Below are 18183 nucleotides of genomic sequence, written 5' to 3' on the forward strand. Positions count from 1 at the left end.
CTGCAGCCCCCCCAAATCTCATGGACCCCCCAAACCCTATGGATCCCCAAATCCTGCAGCCCCAAACCCTATAGACCCCTCCAAACCCTATGGATCCCCAAACCCCGCACCCTCAAACCCTATAGACACCCCCAAACCCTATGGACTCCAAACTCTGCACCTCCAAACCTTATAGACATCCCCCAACCCTGCACCCTCAAACCCTATAGACCCCCCCTAAACCTTATGGACTCCAAATGCTGCATCCCCAAACCCTATAGACCCCCCCCAAACCCTATGGACTCTAAACCCTATGGACCCCCAAACTCCATGGACCCCCACCCCTGCAGCCCCCCAAACCCTATAGACCCCGCAAACCCCATAGACCCCCAAACCCTGCATCCCTAAACTCTATAGACCCCCAAACCCCATAGGCCCCCACCCCTGCAGCTCTCTAAACCTTATGGACCCCCAAAACCTGCACCCCCAAACCCTACAGATCCCCCAAACCCTATGGACCCCCCCAAACCCTATAGACCCCCAAACCCTGCATCCCCAAACCCTATAGACCTCCTAAACCCTATGGACCCCTCCAAACCCCATAGACCCCCACCCCTGCAGCTCCTCAAACCCTATGGACCCCCAAAGCCTGCATCCCCAAACCCTATAGACCCCCCCCAACGCCTGCACCCCCGGACCCTATAGACCCCCCCCAAACCCTATGGACCCCCAAACCCTGCATCCGCAAACCCTATAGGCCTCCTAAACCCCATAGACCCCCCACCCCTGCAGCTCCTCAAACCCTATGGACCCCCAAAGCCTGCACCCCCAAACCCTACAGACCCCACCAAGCCTGCACCCCCGGACCCTATAGACCCCCCAAACCCTACAGACCCCCCAAAGCCTGCACCCCCGGACCCTATAGACCCCCCCCAAACCCTATAGACCCCCAAAGCCTGCACCCCCGGACCCTATAGACCCCCCAAACCCTACAGACCCCCCCAAGCCTGCACCCCCGGACCCTATAGACCCCCCCAAACCCTACAGACCCCCCCAAAGCCTGCACCCCCAGACCCTATAGACCCCCCAAACCCTACAGACCCCCCAAAGCCTGCACCCCCGGACCCTATAGACCCCCCCAAACCCTATAGACCCCCAAAGCCTGCACCCCCGGACCCTATAGACCCCCCAAACCCTACAGACCCCCCCAAGCCTGCACCCCCGGACCCTATAGACCCCCCCAAACCCTACAGACCCCCCCAAAGCCTGCACCCCCAGACCCTATAGACCCCCCAAACCCTACAGACCCCCCAAAGCCTGCACCCCCGGACCCTATAGACCCCCCCAAACCCTATAGACCCCCAAAGCCTGCACCCCCGGACCCTATAGACCCCCCAAACCCTACAGACCCCCCCAAGCCTGCACCCCCGGACCCTATAGACCCCCCCAAACCCTACAGACCCCACCAAGCCTGCACCCCCGGACCCTATAGACCCCCCCAAACCCTATAGACCCCCAAAGCCTGCATCCCCGGACCCTATAGACCCCCCCAAACCCTACAGACCCCCCCAAGCCTGCACCCCCGGACCCTATAGACCCCCCAAACCCTACAGACCCCCCCAAGCCTGCACCCCCGGACCCTATAGACCCCCCCCCGACCCTATAGACCCCCCCCAGCACGGCCGCCGCACGCCCCTCTCCTTAAATCCATTTTATTGAAAAGAAACGTACAAAAAAAGTAACTGATCATATACAGCCGCCGTCTTCCCCTATATACAGCCCCCCCCGCCCCCTATATACACCCCCTCCCCTATATATAATGTACAGCCCCCCCCCCCCCGCCCCCTATATACACCTCCAACATACAGTATATACAGCCGGCCGCGGGGAAGCCCGGAGCACCGTATGGATGGGGGGGGGGGGGGGTGCCCCCCACCCCCCCCGTGGGCTCCCCACGCCCCCTCCCCCCCCCCCAAATAAACCCCGCCCCCCTCCCTTTAATAAATTAAATAAATATATAGGGGCGGGCAAGCGGAAGTGCAGGCAGGGCTAGTTGGCTTCCCGCGCGGGCAAGGCAGCTGCCTGCAGGTCGTAACCGGCTCCCAGCCACTGCGAGACCAAACGGTAGAGGTGACCCCAAAAAACGCCGCCGCGCTGCTCCCGCTGCGGGCAAAGCTCTTCATTAGCGGGGGGGGGGTTAATTAATAGGGGGGGGCCGTTAAAAAAAGGGGGGGGGGCCATTAATTATTTTGGGGGGGGGGGTGTTTTTTAGGGGTCCCCCCCCCCGCCTTCGCGCCGCCGCTGGCTCCCTGCCTTCTCGACCCGCTGCTATTTATAGGTTGTGAGTCAGCGGCTGGCTCGCACGCGCGCCTGCAAACGAGCCGGCGGCTTCTAAGTTTGGGCGGGGGGCTACTTAATTTGCCCCCCCCCAAATCACAGCCCCCTCCCCACTTCCCTGCAATGAGCAAGGGGGGAATGGGGGGAGGAATAACAGTGGGATTTTGGGGTGCCCCCCCCTTTTCCAAAGTGTCCCTAGGGGAGCCCCCCCCCCCAATTTTTGGGACCCCCCCCTCAAATTTAGGGGTGCCCCCCCCCCCCCAAATCACAGCCCCCCCCCCCCTTCCCCGCAATGAGCAAGGGGGGATAATACTGGGAATGGGGGGGATAACAGCGGGAATGGGGGGGATGTGTGGGATTTTGGGGTGCCCCCCCTTCCCACAGCGTCCCTAGGGGAGCCCCCCCCCCAATTTTTGGGACCCCCCCTCAAATTTCGGGGTGCCCCCCCCCCCCCCGCAGTGAGCAAAAAGCAGGGGGAATAACAGCGGGAATGGCGGGAAAACCGGGAACGGCGGGAAAACCATTGGGAATGGGGGGAAACCATTGGGAATGGGGGGGGGGGGGCGGGATTTTGGGGTGCCCCCCCCCCCAATTTTGGGGTGCCCCCCCCCTTACCTGCTGCTCGTAGGTCTGCTGGAAGGCATCGCCCAGGCGGCGCAGGCGGGCCCCCAGCTCCTGCTCCGGGCCGGTGGCTTCTCCGGGGAGGTGGCCGTTAGCCACGGCCCCCCCCCCCCCGGCTCCCCCCACTTTGTCCCTCGTGGTCGCCGTCCTCCGTGGGCTGAAACACGCCTGGGGGGGGGGGGGCGGGGGGGCAGTCAGCTCCCCCCCCCCCCCCCCCCCCAAGCAGCAGGCAGGGCAGCGCTGCCTGCGCTGCCTGCACCAGGACACCCGGGGTCGGGGGGGGTGCCCAAAACAATTCCCGTGCCCCCCCCCCCCCCAAAAAAACACGAGTGGGAGTGGGGGGGGGGCATGCCCTGACTTGCCCCCTGCCAAAACAGGAACCGGAGCACGGCTCCCCCCCCCCCGCCGCGGGTGTAGGGACCCCCGCGGGTGTAAGGACCCCGCCACGGGTGTAAGGACCCCCCCCCCCCACGGGTGTAGGGACCCCCCCCCCCCCCCCCCACGCGTGCGTGGACTCACCGTGGGCGGCGGCGGCTGCGTGGGGTGCCCGCGTCCCGTATCGATAGAGGAGGAAAGCGGGGGGGGGCCCCCCGGGGCAGGCGCAGCTCAGGCGGGGGTGGCGGCGGGGGGGGGGGCGCGGGCAGGGCCGGCGGGACCCCCCCCACGCAGGCAGGGGGTGCGGGCAGGGCCCCCCCCCACGCAGGCAGGGGGCGCGGGCAGGGCCCCCCCCCCCGCAGGCAGGAGGTACGGGCAGGGGGGCTGGGGGCTCGGCGAGGCTCCCTTCCCGCAGCGGTCTGGCCATCGCACCCGGGGGGCTCTGCAAAGGGAGGGGGGGGGGGACGGGACACGGACACGAGTGGGGTGAAGCCCCACGCGTGGTGGGACCCCCACGCCGTTGTGTGTCGTCCCCCCCCACCCCACCCCCGCGCCCACCAGGGGGCGTCCACGGGAGCGGGCGGTGTTTGTAAACAAACCGGGCAGCGACCCCGAGGCGCCGGCCCGCCCCACGGACACGCGTGGGACCCCCCCGTGGGGCGACCCCCCCCCACCCCCTCCACCCCCTCCCCACGCTGCACCCACTCCTCCCTCTCCTCCACGGTGGGGGGGGGGGGCTGCCCGGACCACCACACAGTGCTGCCCCCCACCCCCCACCCCACCCCACGCGTGTTCCCCACGCAGACACCCCCCCCCCCCCCGCAACCCACAGCTCCGCCCCACGGAACCCACCGCTGCGACCCACGCCGCCCACCCCACGGGCTCCTTCCCCCCCCACCCCCCCATCCCATCCCACCCCCCCCCTCCGCACCCCCCCACCCACCCCCACGCGTGACCCCCCGCTCCCACGCCGCGCCCCCCACCCCACGCCGCGCCCCCCACCACCCCCCCCCCGGGGTGAGGCTGGGGAGAGCGGGAAGGGGGGGGGGTCCACGACCCCCACGCGTGCCCACCCCCCCCCCACTCCGCGTGTGCCCCCCCCCCCCTTTCACGCGTGGACGCCCCCCCGTTCCCCCACTCACTGCAGCTGCATGAACCGGGCGAGGGGCGTTCGTCGCGATCGGCACCGGCACCGGCTGGGGTCTGGCAGCGCGCGCCGGGCTGCCCGCTCCGGGCAGGGCCCCGCCCCCTCCTCCCCGTGACGTCACCGCCCCGCCCCGCCCCCGGACAAGTTCGGGCTTGTGCGGTGGCGGCTCGGGGATCCCCCCCCCCCCCCCCCCAAATCCCACGCGTGGGGGGGGGGGGACACACACGGGGCGTGGGGGGGGGGCACCCCCCAGCACCCCCCTCCCCTCCCCCCCGGTGTCCCCCCCCGTCCACCGGTTCCCCGTCCCCGGTGTCGTGCCCCCCCCCCCCACGGGTGCCCCCCCCCCCACGCGTGTCCGCCCCCCGCCCCCCACGGCCGGGGCGGGTCCCGGGGCGGCCGCAGCCACTCAGCCGCCGCCGCCGCCCCGGTAACAGCGGGAAGGGGCCAACCAGGCGCCGGGGGCCGCGCGTGTCCCCGTGTCTGCCCCCCCCCCCGCGACACGGGTGGCAGCCGCGGACACGGGGGACACACACACGCGCGACCTTTGACCCCTGACCTGCCGGTCACCCCTGGCCACGCCCCCCCCTCCCCGGGCCCTCCCGCCGCCCCCCCCCGCCCCGCGCTCCGCCGCCGCCGCGCTCCCATTGGACGGAGCCGGCTGCGCCGCGGCCAATCAGCGCCCGCGGCGGCGCTGTATCCAGCGGAGCGCGCGAGCGTGCGGGAACCGGGGGTGAGGCCGTGGGTACGGCTATAGGTGCCGGGGCTATAGGTGCCGGGGCTATAGGTGCCGGGGCTATAGGTACAGGGGCTATAGGTATGGCTATAGGTGCCGGGGCTATAGGTACAGGGGCTATAGGTGCCGGGGCTATAGGTACGGCTATAGGTGCCGGGGCTATAGGTACAGGGGCTATAGGTGCCGGGGCTATAGGTACGGCTATAGGTGCCGGGGCTGTAGGTACTGGGGCTATAGGTGCCGGGGCTATAGGTGCCGGGGCTGTAGGTACTGGGGCTGTAGGTACGGCTATAGGTGCCGGGGCTATAGGTGCCGGGGCTATAGGTACAGGGGCTATAGGTATGGCTATAGGTACTGGGGCTGTAGGTATGGCTATAGGTGCCGGGGCTATAGGTACAGGGGCTATAGGTATGGCTATAGGTACTGGGGCTGTAGGTATGGCTATAGGTGCCGGGGCTATAGGTGCCGGGGCTATAGGTATGGCTATAGGTGCCGGGGCTATAGGTACAGGGGCTATAGGTATGGCTATAGGTACGGCTATAGGTACGGCTATAGGTGCTGGGGCTATAGGTGCCGGGGCTATAGGTATGGCTATAGGTACGGCTATAGGTACGGCTATAGGTGCCGGGGCTATAGGTGCCGGGGCTATAGGTACTGGGGCTGTAGGTATGGCTATAGGTACGGCTATAGGTGCCAGGGCTATAGGTACAGGGGCTATAGGTATGGCTATAGGTATGGGTATAGGTACAGGGGCTATAGGTATGGGTATATGTACAGGGGCTGTAGGTACGGCTATAGGTACGGCTATAGGTGCTGGGGCTATAGGTACAGGGGCTATAGGTATGTGTATAGGTACAGCTGTAGGTACCGGGGCTATAGGTACCGGGGCTATAGGTACGGGTATAGATATGGGTATAGGTACAGAGGCTATAGGTACGGCTATGGGTACCGGGGCTAAAGGTACAGGTATAGGTACAGGGGCTATAGGTATGGTTATAGGTATGGCCATAGGTACAGGGGCTATAGGTACAGGGGCTGTAGATATGACTATAGATATGGCTATAGGTATAGGTATGGCTATAGGTATGGCTATAGGTACAGCAGCTATAGGTACCAGCTATAGGTACCAGCTGTAGGTATGTCTATAGGTGCAGCAGCTATAGGTATGGCTATAGGTACGGCAGCAATAGGTACAGCAGCTATAGGTACAGGGGCTATAGGTATGGCCATAGGTACATCGGCTATGGGTACGGCTATAGGTACCGGCCATGGGTGCTGGCTGTGGGTGCATCTATAGGTACTGGCCATGGGTGCCAGCTATGGGACCTGCCTGTGTGTACATCTATAGGCACCGGCTGCATGTATGGCTATAGGCACTAGCTATGGGTAACAGCTATGTGTACGGCTATAGGTAACAGCTATAGGTAACGGCTATGGGTGCCGGCTATGGGTGCTGGCTATAGGCACCGGCTACGGGTATGGCTATAGGCGCTGGCTATAGGTACCGGCTGTGAATACCACCTCTAAGTACTGCTCTGTGTATGGCCATAGGTAACGGCTATAGGTAACGGCTGTGGGTACTGCTATAGGTATATACATAGGTACGGCTATAGGTACCGCCACAGGTACATCCGTGGGCACAGCTATAGGTGCTGTTACAGGTCCCGCTATGGGTACAGCTGTAGTTATGGCTATAGGTACCAGCACAGGTACATCTATAGGTGCAGTTACCGCCACAGCCACGTCTATAGGTACCGCTACAAGCGCTGCTGTAGGAGCGGCTATAGGCACCTCCCCAGGCCCGGCCATAGGCGCGGCTGTCGCTCCGTCCCGCTATAGGCCCCGCTATAGGCCCCGCTATAGGTCCCGGCCCCGCCCCCCGGCGCCGCGCGCCCGGCCCGGCCCAGCCAATCGCTGCGCGCCGCCGCGGCCAGAGCCGCAGCTGCCATGGAGACAGGCGGGGGGCGTGGCCTCGGGGAGGGCAGGGCCACGCCCACGCCGCGCCTCCGACCCCGCCCACCGCGGGAGGGGAGGGGCGGAGAGGGGATGCGGGGAGCCACGCCCACCGCGGGGGGGGGACGGGGGGACACGGGGGGACACGGGGGGACGGGGACGGGGGGACAGAGGGACACGGGGGGACAGGGGGACACGGGGACGTGGGGACAGGGGGACGCGGGGGGACAGGGGGACACGGGGGGACACCGGCGGGGGGACAGGGGGACACGGGGACAGGGGGACGCGGGGGGACGCGGGGGGACAGGGGGACACGGGGATGTGGGGACACGGGGGGACACTGACGTGGGGACAGGGGGACACGGGGGGACGTGGGGGGACAGGGGGACACGGGGGGACGTGGGGGGACAGGGAGACACGGGGGGACAGGGGGACACGGGGACGTGGGGACACGGGGGGGACACTGACGTGGGGACAGGGGGACATGGGGGGACGTGGGGGGACATGGGGACGTGGGGACACAGGGGGACACGAGGGACGTGGGGACAGGGGGACATGGGGGGGACACGGGGGGACAGGGGGACAAGGGGACGTGGGGACAGGGGGACACGGGGGGACAGGGGGACACGGGGGGACACCAACACAGGGATGGGGGGGACACGGGGGGACATGGGGACACGGGGAGGGGGGGACACGGGGGGACACCGACGTGGGGACAGGGGGACATGGGGGGACACGGGGGACGTGAGGGGACATGCGGACACGTGGGGACCCGCTGGCGTGGGGACAGGGGGACACGGGGGGACAGGGGGTCCCCAGCCAGGGCGGGGGCCAGCACGGGGGGGGCCAGCGAGGCCGCGCGGAGGAAGGACAGACGCCAGGGCGGGGACAGACGGACGCCCCCAGGGGTGGCCCGCCCGCCCCGCGGTGGGCCCCACTCCCCCCCGCCGCCATCGCCCTTTTAAGCCCCGACCCCGCCCATGCCCGCGGCGGAAGCGGAAGTCGCGCTGACGCGCGGGTGGGCGGGGTCAGCCGGTTCCCTCAGCGGGGCTCCGTCTGCGGCCCCGCCGCCGCCGCCGCCATGGTGAGGCCCGGCCCGGGGGGCTCCGCTCCGGGGGGGCCTGGTCGGGGGCCGGGCTGAGGCTCCGGTACCGGGGAGGCCTGGTCGGGGGCCGGGTGAGGGCGGCCAGGCCGGGCTGGGGCTCCGGGGGACCGGTTGGGCCTTGTTGGAGGCCGGGCTGAGGCTCCGGGGCACCGGTTGGGCCTTGTTGGAGGCCGGGCTGGGGCTCCGGGGGACCGGTTGGGCCTTGTTGGAGGCCGGGCTGAGGCTCCGGGGCACCGGTTGGGCCTTGTTGGAGGCCGGGCTGGGGCTCCGGGGCACCGGTTGGGCCTTGTTGGAGGCCGGGCTGAGGCTCCGGGGCACCGGTTGGGCCTTGTTGGAGGCCGGGCTGAGGCTCCGGGGCACCGGTTGGGCCTTGTTGGAGGCCGGGCTGAGGCTCCGGGGACCGGTTGGGCCTTGTTGGAGGCCGGGCTGGGGCTCCGGGGGACCGGTTGGGCCTTGTTGGAGGCCGGGCTGGGGCTCCGGGGCACCGGTTGGGCCTTGTTGGAGGCCGGGCTGGGGCTCCGGGGCACCGGTTGGGCCTTGTTGGAGGCCGGGCTGGGGCTCCGGGGCACCGGTTGGGCCTTGTTGGAGGCCGGGCTGGGGCTCCGGGGGACCGGTTGGAGCGGCCTGACCTTGCCAGGGGGCTGGGCCAGGGCTCCAGGGCACCGGCTGGGCCTGGTCAGAAGCCGAGCTGAGGCTCCGGGGAACCGGTTGGGCCTGGTCGGGGACCGGGCTGAGGCTCCAGGGGGCCGGGTGAGGGCAGCAAGGCCGGGCTGGGGCTCCAGGGAACCGGTTGGAGCAGCCTGACCTTGCCAGGAGGCCGGGCTGGGGCTCTGAAGGGCCGGTGAGGGCGGCCAGGCTGGTCTGGGGCTCCAGGGGACCGGCTGGGCCTTGCCAGGAGGCAACTGGGGGGCTCTTTAGGGCCAGCTGGGGCAGCCTGACCTTGCCGGGGGGCCGGGCTGGGGCTCTGGGGGGTCCGTGTGGGCCTTTTGGGGGGCTGGGCGGGGGCTCTGGAGGTCCGGTCCCTGTTCTCACCCCTCTCCCCTCCCCTCAGTCGGCAGCGCTGGACCTGAGATCGAAAGAAGAAAAGGACGCGGAGCTGGACAAGCGCATCGAGGCGCTGCGGAAGAAAAACGAGGCCCTCATCAAGCGTTATCAGGTGCGGGGGGCTCGGCCCCGTGCTCCCCCCATGCCCCGTCGCCTGCGCGGAGGCAGGGAAGGCGCTTACAGCTCCTAATCCCCCGCCTGCAGCGGCTTAAGACCGGGTTTAACATAATACAGGGTGACAGGAGGGCGATTTGGGGGGGTATCCCGCCCTTCGCCTCCCCGAAATCCACGTGGGGGGGGGTTGTCCCTGCTCACGCCTGTATCCCGACGGCAGGAGATCGAGGAGGATCGGAAGAAAGCGGAACAGGAGGGAATCGCGGTGACGGCTTTGCGCCGGGCACGGCCTCCCGATACCGAACCGGAGAGGAGATGGGTGGACAAGGATCTCTCCGTCACTGTCCAGGTCATGCTCTCCCCCGGGGTGAGTGGGGGGAGTTGGGGTTCAGGGGAGCATCCGTGGGGTTCGGGGAAAAGAGGGGGGGCTGCCGTGAGTCTCCCCGAACCCCCCCCATCTCCTCCCCTCCAGGAGAAGCGCGTGGTGAAGGATAAGAAACTATCGGGCACCCCAAAACCCGGCCGCGGCGCCGCTCCCCGCGGTTCGGGCCGCGCCGGCCTGCGTCCTTCCGGCCGTTCCCCGCGGGGGGAGCACCCCGCCGACCCCTTTTGGGAAGGGGGCGACGACGCGGCCTCGGGGGAACGCGGCGGCCGGGGACGGCGCTCGCGGGGCCGAGGGGCGGCCGGCCCGGCGATGGGGGCCGACGCCGGCCCCGACCGAAAGTCCAAGGTGGGTTTTTTTGGGGGCTGGGTGGGTGTTTTGGGGTCCGTGTGGGGTTTTTTTGGGGGCTGGCTGGGCGTTTTGGGGTCCGTGTGGGGTTTTGTGGGGGCTGGGTCGGTGTTTTGGGGTCCGTGTGGGGTTTTTTGGGGGCTGGCTGGGCGTTTTGGGGTCCGTGTGGGGTTTTGTGGGGGCTGGGTCGGTGTTTTGGGGTCCGTGTGGGGTTTTTTGGGGGCTGGCTGGGCGTTTTGGGGTCCGTGTGGGGTTTTTTGGGGGCTGGCTGGGCGTTTTGGGGTCCGTGTGGGGTTTTTTGGGGGCTGGCTGGGCGTTTTGGGGTCCGTGTGGGGTTTTGTGGGGGCTGGGTCGGTGTTTTGGGGTCCGTGTGGGGTTTTTTGGGGGCTGGCTGGGCGTTTTGGGGTCCGTGTGGGGTTTTTTGGGGGCTGGCTGGGCGTTTTGGGGTCCGTGTGGGGTTTTTTGGGGGCTGGCTGGGCGTTTTGGGGTCCGTGTGGGGTTTTTTGGGGGCTGGCTGGGCGTTTTGGGGTCCGTGTGGGGTTTTTTGGGGGCTGGCTGGGTGTTTTGGGGTCCGTGTGGGGTTTTTTGGGGGCTGGGTGGGTGTTTTGGGGTCCGTGTGGGGTTTTTTGGGGGCTGGGTGGGCGTTCTGGGGTCCGTGTGGGGTTTTTTTGGGGTCCGTGTGGGGTTTTTTTGGGGTCCGTGTGGGGTTTTTTTGGGGTCCGTGTGGGGTTTTTTTGGGGTCCGTGTGGGGTTTTTTTGGGGTCCGTGTGGGGTTTTTTTGGGGTCCGTGTGGGGTTTTTTGGGGGCTGGGTGGGTGTTTTGGGGTCCGTGTGGGGTTTTTAGGTGCCGGGTGGGTTCACCCCACACCCTGGGGGTGCGGGGGGGGGGGTTACCAGCTGGTTTGGGGGTGCCACCTGCCTTCGGAAGCATCCGATTTCTCCTCGCCAGGAGTGGGAAGAGCGACGGCGGCAAAACATCGAGAAAATGAACGAGGAGATGGCGAAGATCGCCGAGTACGAGAGGAACCAGCGGGTGAGGAGGAAAAGGGGATCGGGGGGGAGGTCGCTCGGTTGCGAGTGTCCCCCCCAGGGGTGACAACGTCCCCCTTTTTCCCCCTCTTGAACCCCAAATCAGGACGGGCTTCACGAAAAGAACCCGGTGCGCAACTTTTTGGACGATCCGCGCCGCAGCGGCCCCTTTCAGGACGCCGATCGTAAGGAAGGGAGCCGGCGGCACGTCCGAAATTGGGGGGGAGCCGATTTCGACAAAGTCAAGGCGGGGATGGAGCGTGAGAAGACCTGGCAGGGCCCCGTACGTACCCCGGTGGGTCCCCCCACCTCCTGCCCCGCGTTTTTTGGGGTGCCGGGATGGGGTTTGGGTGGGTGGGACAGGGCTGGAACCGCGTCTCGCCGCAGGGACGCCGTTCCAGCCCGAAAGCCGGGGGACCGTTGGACATGACGCTTTCCATGACGGGTCGGGAACGAGCCGAATACGTCCGCTGGAAAAAGGAACGGGAACAGATCGATCAGGAACGCCTGGCGCGGCACCGTAAACCCACCGGGCAGTGGCGGCGGGAGTGGGATGCCGAGAAATCGGAGAGCATGTACGTAACCGACAGCTCGGGGGGGTGATTTGGGGGGCTTTGCGGCGGCGCCGGTGTCACCCGTTCCCTTTTTTTAGGTTCAAGGAGGGTTCTGCGGCGGCGCCCGGCTCGGAAGCGAGCGGCGGGGAGGAAAACAAGCGCCCTCCTCCCAAACCTCCCACTTTCGGGGAATTTCTCACCCCGCATCGCGCCCAGCGGAGGAAAAAAGGCCGAGGCCGCGGCCAGGGCGCCGGGACCAAGTCCTACAGGTTGGTGGGGTCGCGTCCCAGCGAGGATTTTGGGGGGGGTCCTCTCTGAGCCCTGTTTTCCCGTGGATTTTGGTCTCCGAGCCGCTGGGATCTTCTTTTTTTTTTCCCTTCCAGCATGCACGATAACCGGTGGGAGGAGAAGGAGCTGCCGGCGCCGACCGAGGAAACCGAGAGCCAGAAGGTAAAACGCCGCGGGGGGAACGGGCGGGCGTTCGGCCGCGCCGCGGTGCCCTTCTCCCCCTCCGATACCCCCCCAACGCCGTGTCCGCAGGCGGAGGAAGCACCGAGCGGGGCCGTCCCGGAGCCCCCCGCTTCCCTGAGCCCCGAGGAGGATGAGGACCAGTGGGAGGACGTCAGCGAGGAGGAAGAGGAGGAAGAAGGCAGCCCAGAGGCATCGAGCGAGGACGAAGCACCCCGCAGTGCGTCCCCCAAAGCCCACCGTCCCCCCAGAGCCGGGCAGGCTGCGGTTCCCAAACTGCGCGTGCCCCCCGCCCCAGCCGGGGGGGCCGGCACCCCCCCGAGCCCCTTCTCCCCCGTGGAAGGCCACCAGCCCGTCTCGGACTGGGGTGAGGAGATGGAGCTGGCCTCTCCCCGCAGCAGCCTGGGGGACAGTCCCCTTTCAGGTCCCACTGTCCCCAAGTCGAGAGGGGCTTCCGGAGAGACTCCAGGTAAAGGAGAGGGGGGGGTTCTCCCCAAATTGGGGCTGGGGATGGGGGGGGGACACCCCGAACTTGGCCTGAACCCCTGGGATTTGGGGGGAGACGCGGAGCCAGAGCAGGAGGACGAGGGAAGGGGCCGAACGGGGGCTTGACCGTCTCTTTCCCGCCGGCAGGGCTGAGCCCCGCGGAGGTGGCCGGGCCCCCCCGGGGGACGCAGAACCCCGCAGAGCCCCCCCGAGGGGAAGAACCGAGACCCGACACGGAGCAAGAGGCTTCGGAGAAGCAGGAGGAGGCGGCGGGGAGCCCGCCGGAGGACGGGACGCAAGGTGGCGAGGGGAATATGGGGGGGACAACGTCACCGCAGGGGACCCTCCCCACTTCGGGTGGGGAATCCCGCGAGCCGGGGGGTTCACACCCCAATTTCTTCTCTTTTATTTTTATTTTTTTCGGCCTCTCCCAGGAGCCGCGACGTTTCCCCCCCAGCCGGACGCGGAGGTGGCCCCTGGCACGGTGGAGATCACGGACTTCGAGCGGGTGCGTTTCCGTAAGAACTCGCCTTCTCCGGCTGGCCGCTAACGGGGGACTGACACCCGCACCCTCCGGGCTCTTGTCTTGTCTGTCTGTCCTTCCCACTTCTGCTTGCCGGCTCTGACGCTCCTGCTGACAGACTGACTCTACCTGCAAAACAGCCCGGAGCTACCGCGCTTTGCTCCCGGCATCTCCGGGTTCGGGATCCTTGCAAAGCCCGGGAACGTGTCGGGTGGCGGAGGCTGGCGGGTGCTGCGCTTGCCTGGGAGGCTGCCACGTCTGTATGTCTGTCTGTCTGTCCTGGATTAAACTCTTCCCTCCCCAAACAGCCCAAGGGACTGGTCTCTCCCTGTAGCCCCGGCTCGGGGGGAGGTTGTGGAGCCGGGATAACGCTCTGGATTCGGAGATGCGGGGCGGGGACACAGCACCCCTGCTCCCCGCCGCCTCCTGGGGCAGGATCAGGCCCCGCGCCCAAGCGTGGGGCACCCGGCAGCGGGGCTGCGCTGTCCCCCTCGCCCAGCGGTGGGGGCAGGCAGGAGGGCGCAGGCAGGGACCGGACCCCCCCCCATCCCCGAGCTTTTCCTCGGCTCTGGGGCCGGCAGCTGCCTTCACGCCGCCTCCTTCTTCTCTCTCTCCTTCGACAGGACGGCCAAACGCCCCGATGTCCTCGAGCGGCCCCTCCGTCACCCGGGTCGCTCCCGCCGTGACCGCTACAGCTTTCTAGAGACTGTGAGCCGGCAGGAATAACCCGGGGGGGGGGGCGCGGAGAAAAAAAAAATATCACTTGCCTGCACCTCTTTGGGGGTTTGGCCCTTGCTGGGGGGGGTCCCCGAATCCCTCGGTGCCCGAGGCGGATGGAGCCCGGTGTCGGGGTGTTTAGGAGCGGAGGATGCCGGCGCTGGTGGCAGCGCCGAGGGTCCCAGAAGGGCTTGAGGGGGGGGGCTTTGGCCGTGCACCCCTCAATTTCTGGCAGCTGCCCTCAAAGCTCCTGGCAGGGTGCTTTGGGGGGGTCCCCTTTTCCCCCTCCCGTGCCCGAGGGGTGGGCTTGACCCCTCCTCAGGCCGGCTCTTTGTAAAATAAACCTCCAAACCATCTTTGCGCCTGGTCCTTGCTCGCAGGGGTCCCCCCCTTTTTGCTGCTGGGGTCCCCCCACCTTGCTCACGGGGGTCCCCATCTCCTCTCCAGGCTGGGAAGGTGATGGGGTCGCGGTACCGGCAGACACCGGAGCCGCGGGAAGGAGCTTTGCCGGGGCGGTGAAGCCGCCCACGCCTGTTCCCTGTCGGGGGGTTTCCTGGTTTTGGGGGTGAAACGAGGAGCGCAGGGGGCTCCGGAGAAGGTTTTGGGGGTGAAATGAGTGTAAAAGCAGAAGGGCTCCCCCCTAATCCGCCCCCCGGGACCTCGTGCTGTCCCCGGGGACCCGTGGGGACACTCGGGGTGCGGCAGGTCCCGACCGGGAGAGGAGAGGCCCCCCGGCTCCGCGGCGGTGGCTGGTGACGTCCCCGGACCGGGCCATCCCTGCGAGAGCCATCAGCTCTCCCCGGCCGCGGCGGGACGGGGACAGGCGAGGGATGCTTCCACCTTTGAGCTGAAAAAAGCCCGATACCCCTCAAAAAAGCACCGGTTTTGGGGTTGACACCTCATTTTCCAGCTCCGCTCGCTGCCGCCGGCTCCCCCTCCTCGGCTCTGCTGCGACGGGGTCTCCGCCTGCGATCTCCCCCCTCGTTACACCTGGAAACAAAGTTTTCCCGACCCCACCGCCCTCCCAGTCCACCCAGCTGCTTCTTCTTTTTGTTTTTTTTTTGCCTCCGCCACTGATCTCTTCCCCCCGCTGGCGTTGCTTCCTCTTCGCCGCCGTATAAAAGCCCAGCGCCACCCGTTCGTCCCCGGGGGAGCGCGACCGCGGCCGGCGAGGACCCAGGTGAGCGGCTGGTGAGGCGCGCGGTGGGCGAGACTCTCTCCCTTCGCCTAAAAAAACCCTAATCTAGCGCCGTGGGGGGGGGAAAGCCGGGCTTTAGGCGATCTCCATCCTTCTGGTGGGATGGATTTTCCCCACTGAGGGCGTGCGGTGGGGTTGCGGCTCCCTTTTAGGTGTTGGGTGATGGTTGGAGACGCCGTATCTCCTCCTTACTCCTTCTTCCCATGCTCCGGGTCGCTCAGCCAGCTGCCAGAAGACCCCAGACCTTCATCGTGCTTTCCTCCTCCTCCTTCAGGGTTTTTTTTTTCCCCCCTCCTTGGTGCTGGTGATGCTTTGGGCACCGAGAGGTTTCTATTTTTTTTTTTTCCCCCCCTTGGGGTTTGAGAGCCAAACTAAAACCATCCCCCGTCGCACCCACCTAGTAGGTGCTGGAGAAGCTGCCGGAGCTTCAGGTTCACCCCTGGCATTTCCTCATCCAACTTCTTGCGCCACGCAGCCGAGGGCAGCTCGGCGAGGAAGTGGGGAAACGCCTTCTCCCTTGGTGACAGCGGTGGGGGCGGACGGGGCACCGTGAAGCCGAGCGGTTTGGGATGCTTGCACCACACGTTCTTGAAGAACATCTCACCGGGCTGGTCTTGGAGGTGCTGCCTCTTTTTCCGTGAGGGGAGAGGAGCGTTGGATGAAGGGAGAGATGATGATGATGATGATGGATGTAAGGAAGAGATGTTTTACGATGAGGGCGGTGAGATGGTAGAACAGGTTGCCTAGAGGAGTTGTGGCTGTCCCATCTTCAAGGTCAGGTTGGATGGGACTTGGAGCAACCTCATCTAGTGGAAGATGTCCCTGCCCACGGCAGGAGGTTGGACCGGGTGATCTTTGAAGGTCCCTTCAACCCAAACCCCTCTGTGATGTTATGGATGGGGCTTTGAGGAACCTCATCTGGTGGAAGGTGTCCCTACCCATGGCAGGAGGTTGGACTGGGTGATCTTTGAAGGTCCCTTCCAACCCAAACCCTTCCATCACTCTAGGGACAGGGCTTTGAGGAACCTCATCTAATGGAAGATGTCCCTACCCATGGCAGGAGGTTGGACTGGGTGATCTTTGAAGGTCCCTTCAACCCAAACCCCTCTGTGATTTGATGGATGGGGCTTTGAGGAACCTCATCTAGTGGAAGGTGTCCCTACCCATGGCAGGAGGTTGGACTGGGTGATCTTTGAAGGTCCCTTCAACCCAAACCCCTCTGTGATGTTATGGATGGGGCTTTGAGGAACCTCATCTGGTGGAAGGTGTCCCTACCCATGGCAGGAGGTTGGACTGGGTGATCTTTGAAGGTCCCTTCAACCCAAACCCCTCTGTGATTTGATGGATGGGGCTTTGAGGAACCTCATCTGGTGGAAGGTGTCCCTGCCCACGGCAGGAGGTTGGACTGGGTGATCTTTGAAGGTCCCTTCCAACCCAAACCCTTCTATGATGGTCTAACAGAGTGTGGTTTCTAGGTTGGGAGCTGGTGGAGGATGGTCTCCATGGCCAATTATACCTTCAATTACTCCAACTTGGACGACTATTTCACGTACGATTTCGATGACTACGAAGTCCCTCACAGCTACCGCGCCATCCTGGCGCTCTACGCCCTCATCTTCCTCCTGGGCGTCTTGGGGAACGGGGCCGTCATCTGGGTGACCGGCTTTGAGCTGCGGCGCACGGTGAACGGCGTCTGGTTCCTCAACCTCTCTGTGGCCGACCTCCTCTGCTGCCTGGCCCTGCCCTTCCTGGCCCTGCCGCTGGCCCGTGACCACCACTGGCCGTTGGGTCGCTTCGCCTGCAAGCTGGTGCCCTCCCTCACCATCCTCAACATGTTCGCCAGCGTCCTCCTCCTGATGGCCATCAGCGCCGATCGTTGCGCCCTGGTGACCCGGCCGGTGTGGTGCCAAAACCACCGGACCCTGGGGCTGGTCCGGGGGGCTTGCGCGGCCGCCTGGTTCCTGGCCGGGCTCCTCACCCTTCCCTCCTTCATCTTCCGCACCACCCGTTTCGACATCTTCTCCGAGAAGACCACCTGCGTCCTGGACTACACGGCCGTCGGGCATCACCAGCACCTCACCGAGCTCGTCACGGCCGTCACCCGCTTCATCTGCGGCTTCTTGGTGCCCTTCGTGGTCATCACGGCTTGCTACGGCCTCCTGCTGGCCCGCATCCACAGCAAGGGCTTTGTCCGCTCCCGGAAAGCCACCAAGCTCATCTTGGTGGTCATCATCAGCTTCTTCGTGTGTTGGTTGCCCTACCACGTCGTGGGGTTGATCCTGACCTCCAACCATCCTCACAGCGACTTGTTCAAGCGTGCCCTGGAAGCTGACCCCATCGTGACCGGCATCGCCTACATCAACAGCTGCATCAACCCCATCATCTACGTCATCATGGGTCAGGACTTCAAGGACAAGTTCCAGCGGTCCTGGAGAGCCGTGCTGCGGGGCGTGCTGAGCGACGACCCCACCAGCACCATGGGGGACAGCAGGATGAAGACCAAGTCCACCGTGGATGACCAGAGCGTCAGCACCACGGTGTGACCAGGGCTGGAACGTTGCTTGTCTTGCTTGAGGCCGTCACCTTCTTCTCCACCTCTCCTGGAGGTCCCCCTGGGCCCCGGAGAGCGAAGAAGATGCCTCCATCGCCCCCTTTCCCCACCAGTTGCCCCGCGTGGTTGCAGGCCGAGGAAGTTACGTGCCCACCTGCCCCTGGGGACCTCCCGCTTTCCTCGGCGGCCTGCCAGCGGTGAGACGACCTTGTCCTTGCACGCACCACCACGTTCTCCTGCTTCTCCAGCCCCAGCGTGGCCCCTGCTTCCCGCCCCAGAAGAGCCGTGCTGCCCCACGAACCCCTCCCAGCCCCACGTCTCCACCACCCAGCGAGGTCCAAGATGTGGGTGAGCCCACCCGCAAGCTTCCACCCCCCTCCCAAAATTCACGTCCACCCCATTGATGGGGGGGGGGGTGCTGGCTGCCCTTCACCGTCCCCTCCCGGCTTCACCGTAACCGCGTCCGCCGTCGCCAATAAATATTGAAGTTCCCTCAAGCCTTGAGCAAGACCTCGCTTCC

General features: G+C 66.1%; 1 protein-coding gene and 1 long non-coding RNA gene across 7 annotated transcripts; one reads left to right on the plus strand and one right to left on the minus strand.

Annotated features, from left to right (window-relative positions):
• Positions 1-1977: 1977 nt before the first annotated feature.
• On the minus strand, positions 1978-4549 carry LOC309600845. The gene is made up of 4 exons (XR_014230477.1): positions 4455-4549; positions 3457-3754; positions 2932-3105; positions 1978-2142 (listed from the first exon to the last, which is right to left on the minus strand). It is a non-coding gene; the product is annotated as an uncharacterized lncRNA (long non-coding RNA).
• Positions 4550-8019: 3470 nt separating this feature from the next.
• Positions 8020-18071, plus strand: CCDC9 (coiled-coil domain containing 9). 6 transcript variants are annotated; one of them, XM_082333558.1, is made up of 14 exons: positions 8020-8229; positions 9302-9406; positions 9629-9775; positions 9881-10138; positions 11087-11170; positions 11273-11461; positions 11554-11741; positions 11819-11989; positions 12104-12170; positions 12261-12408; positions 12822-13182; positions 13821-13905; positions 14825-15094; positions 16588-18071. In XM_082333558.1, the coding sequence occupies exons 1-14, from the start codon at positions 8227-8229 to the stop codon at positions 17653-17655; spliced, it is 3144 nt and encodes a 1047-aa protein (XP_082189684.1). In that variant the 5' UTR covers positions 8020-8226; the 3' UTR covers positions 17656-18071. The 6 variants fall into 6 exon arrangements, with proteins under 6 accessions (XP_082189684.1, XP_082189681.1, XP_082189683.1 ...); XM_082333555.1 differs by having other exon boundaries at positions 12261-12657; positions 16588-18066; XM_082333557.1 differs by having other exon boundaries at positions 9629-9757; positions 12261-12657; positions 16588-18061.
• The last annotated feature ends 112 nt before the right edge of the window (positions 18072-18183 follow it).

Source organism: Platalea leucorodia (genome assembly GCF_965183815.1).
Source record: "Platalea leucorodia genome assembly, chromosome: 26".
In the NCBI taxonomy this organism is placed as follows: Eukaryota; Metazoa; Chordata; class Aves; order Pelecaniformes; family Threskiornithidae; genus Platalea; species Platalea leucorodia.

What these genes read in the sequence shown, in the direction of transcription:
- CCDC9 (XM_082333555.1), top strand. An exon ending in AGGAAACCGAGAGCCAGAAG is followed by an intron (nt 12,171 to 12,260) that starts GTAAAACGCCGC and finishes CCGTGTCCGCAG; the next exon opens with GCGGAGGAAGCACCGAGCGG. An exon ending in AGATCACGGACTTCGAGCGG is followed by an intron (nt 13,183 to 13,820) that starts GTGCGTTTCCGT and finishes CTCCTTCGACAG; the next exon opens with GACGGCCAAACGCCCCGATG.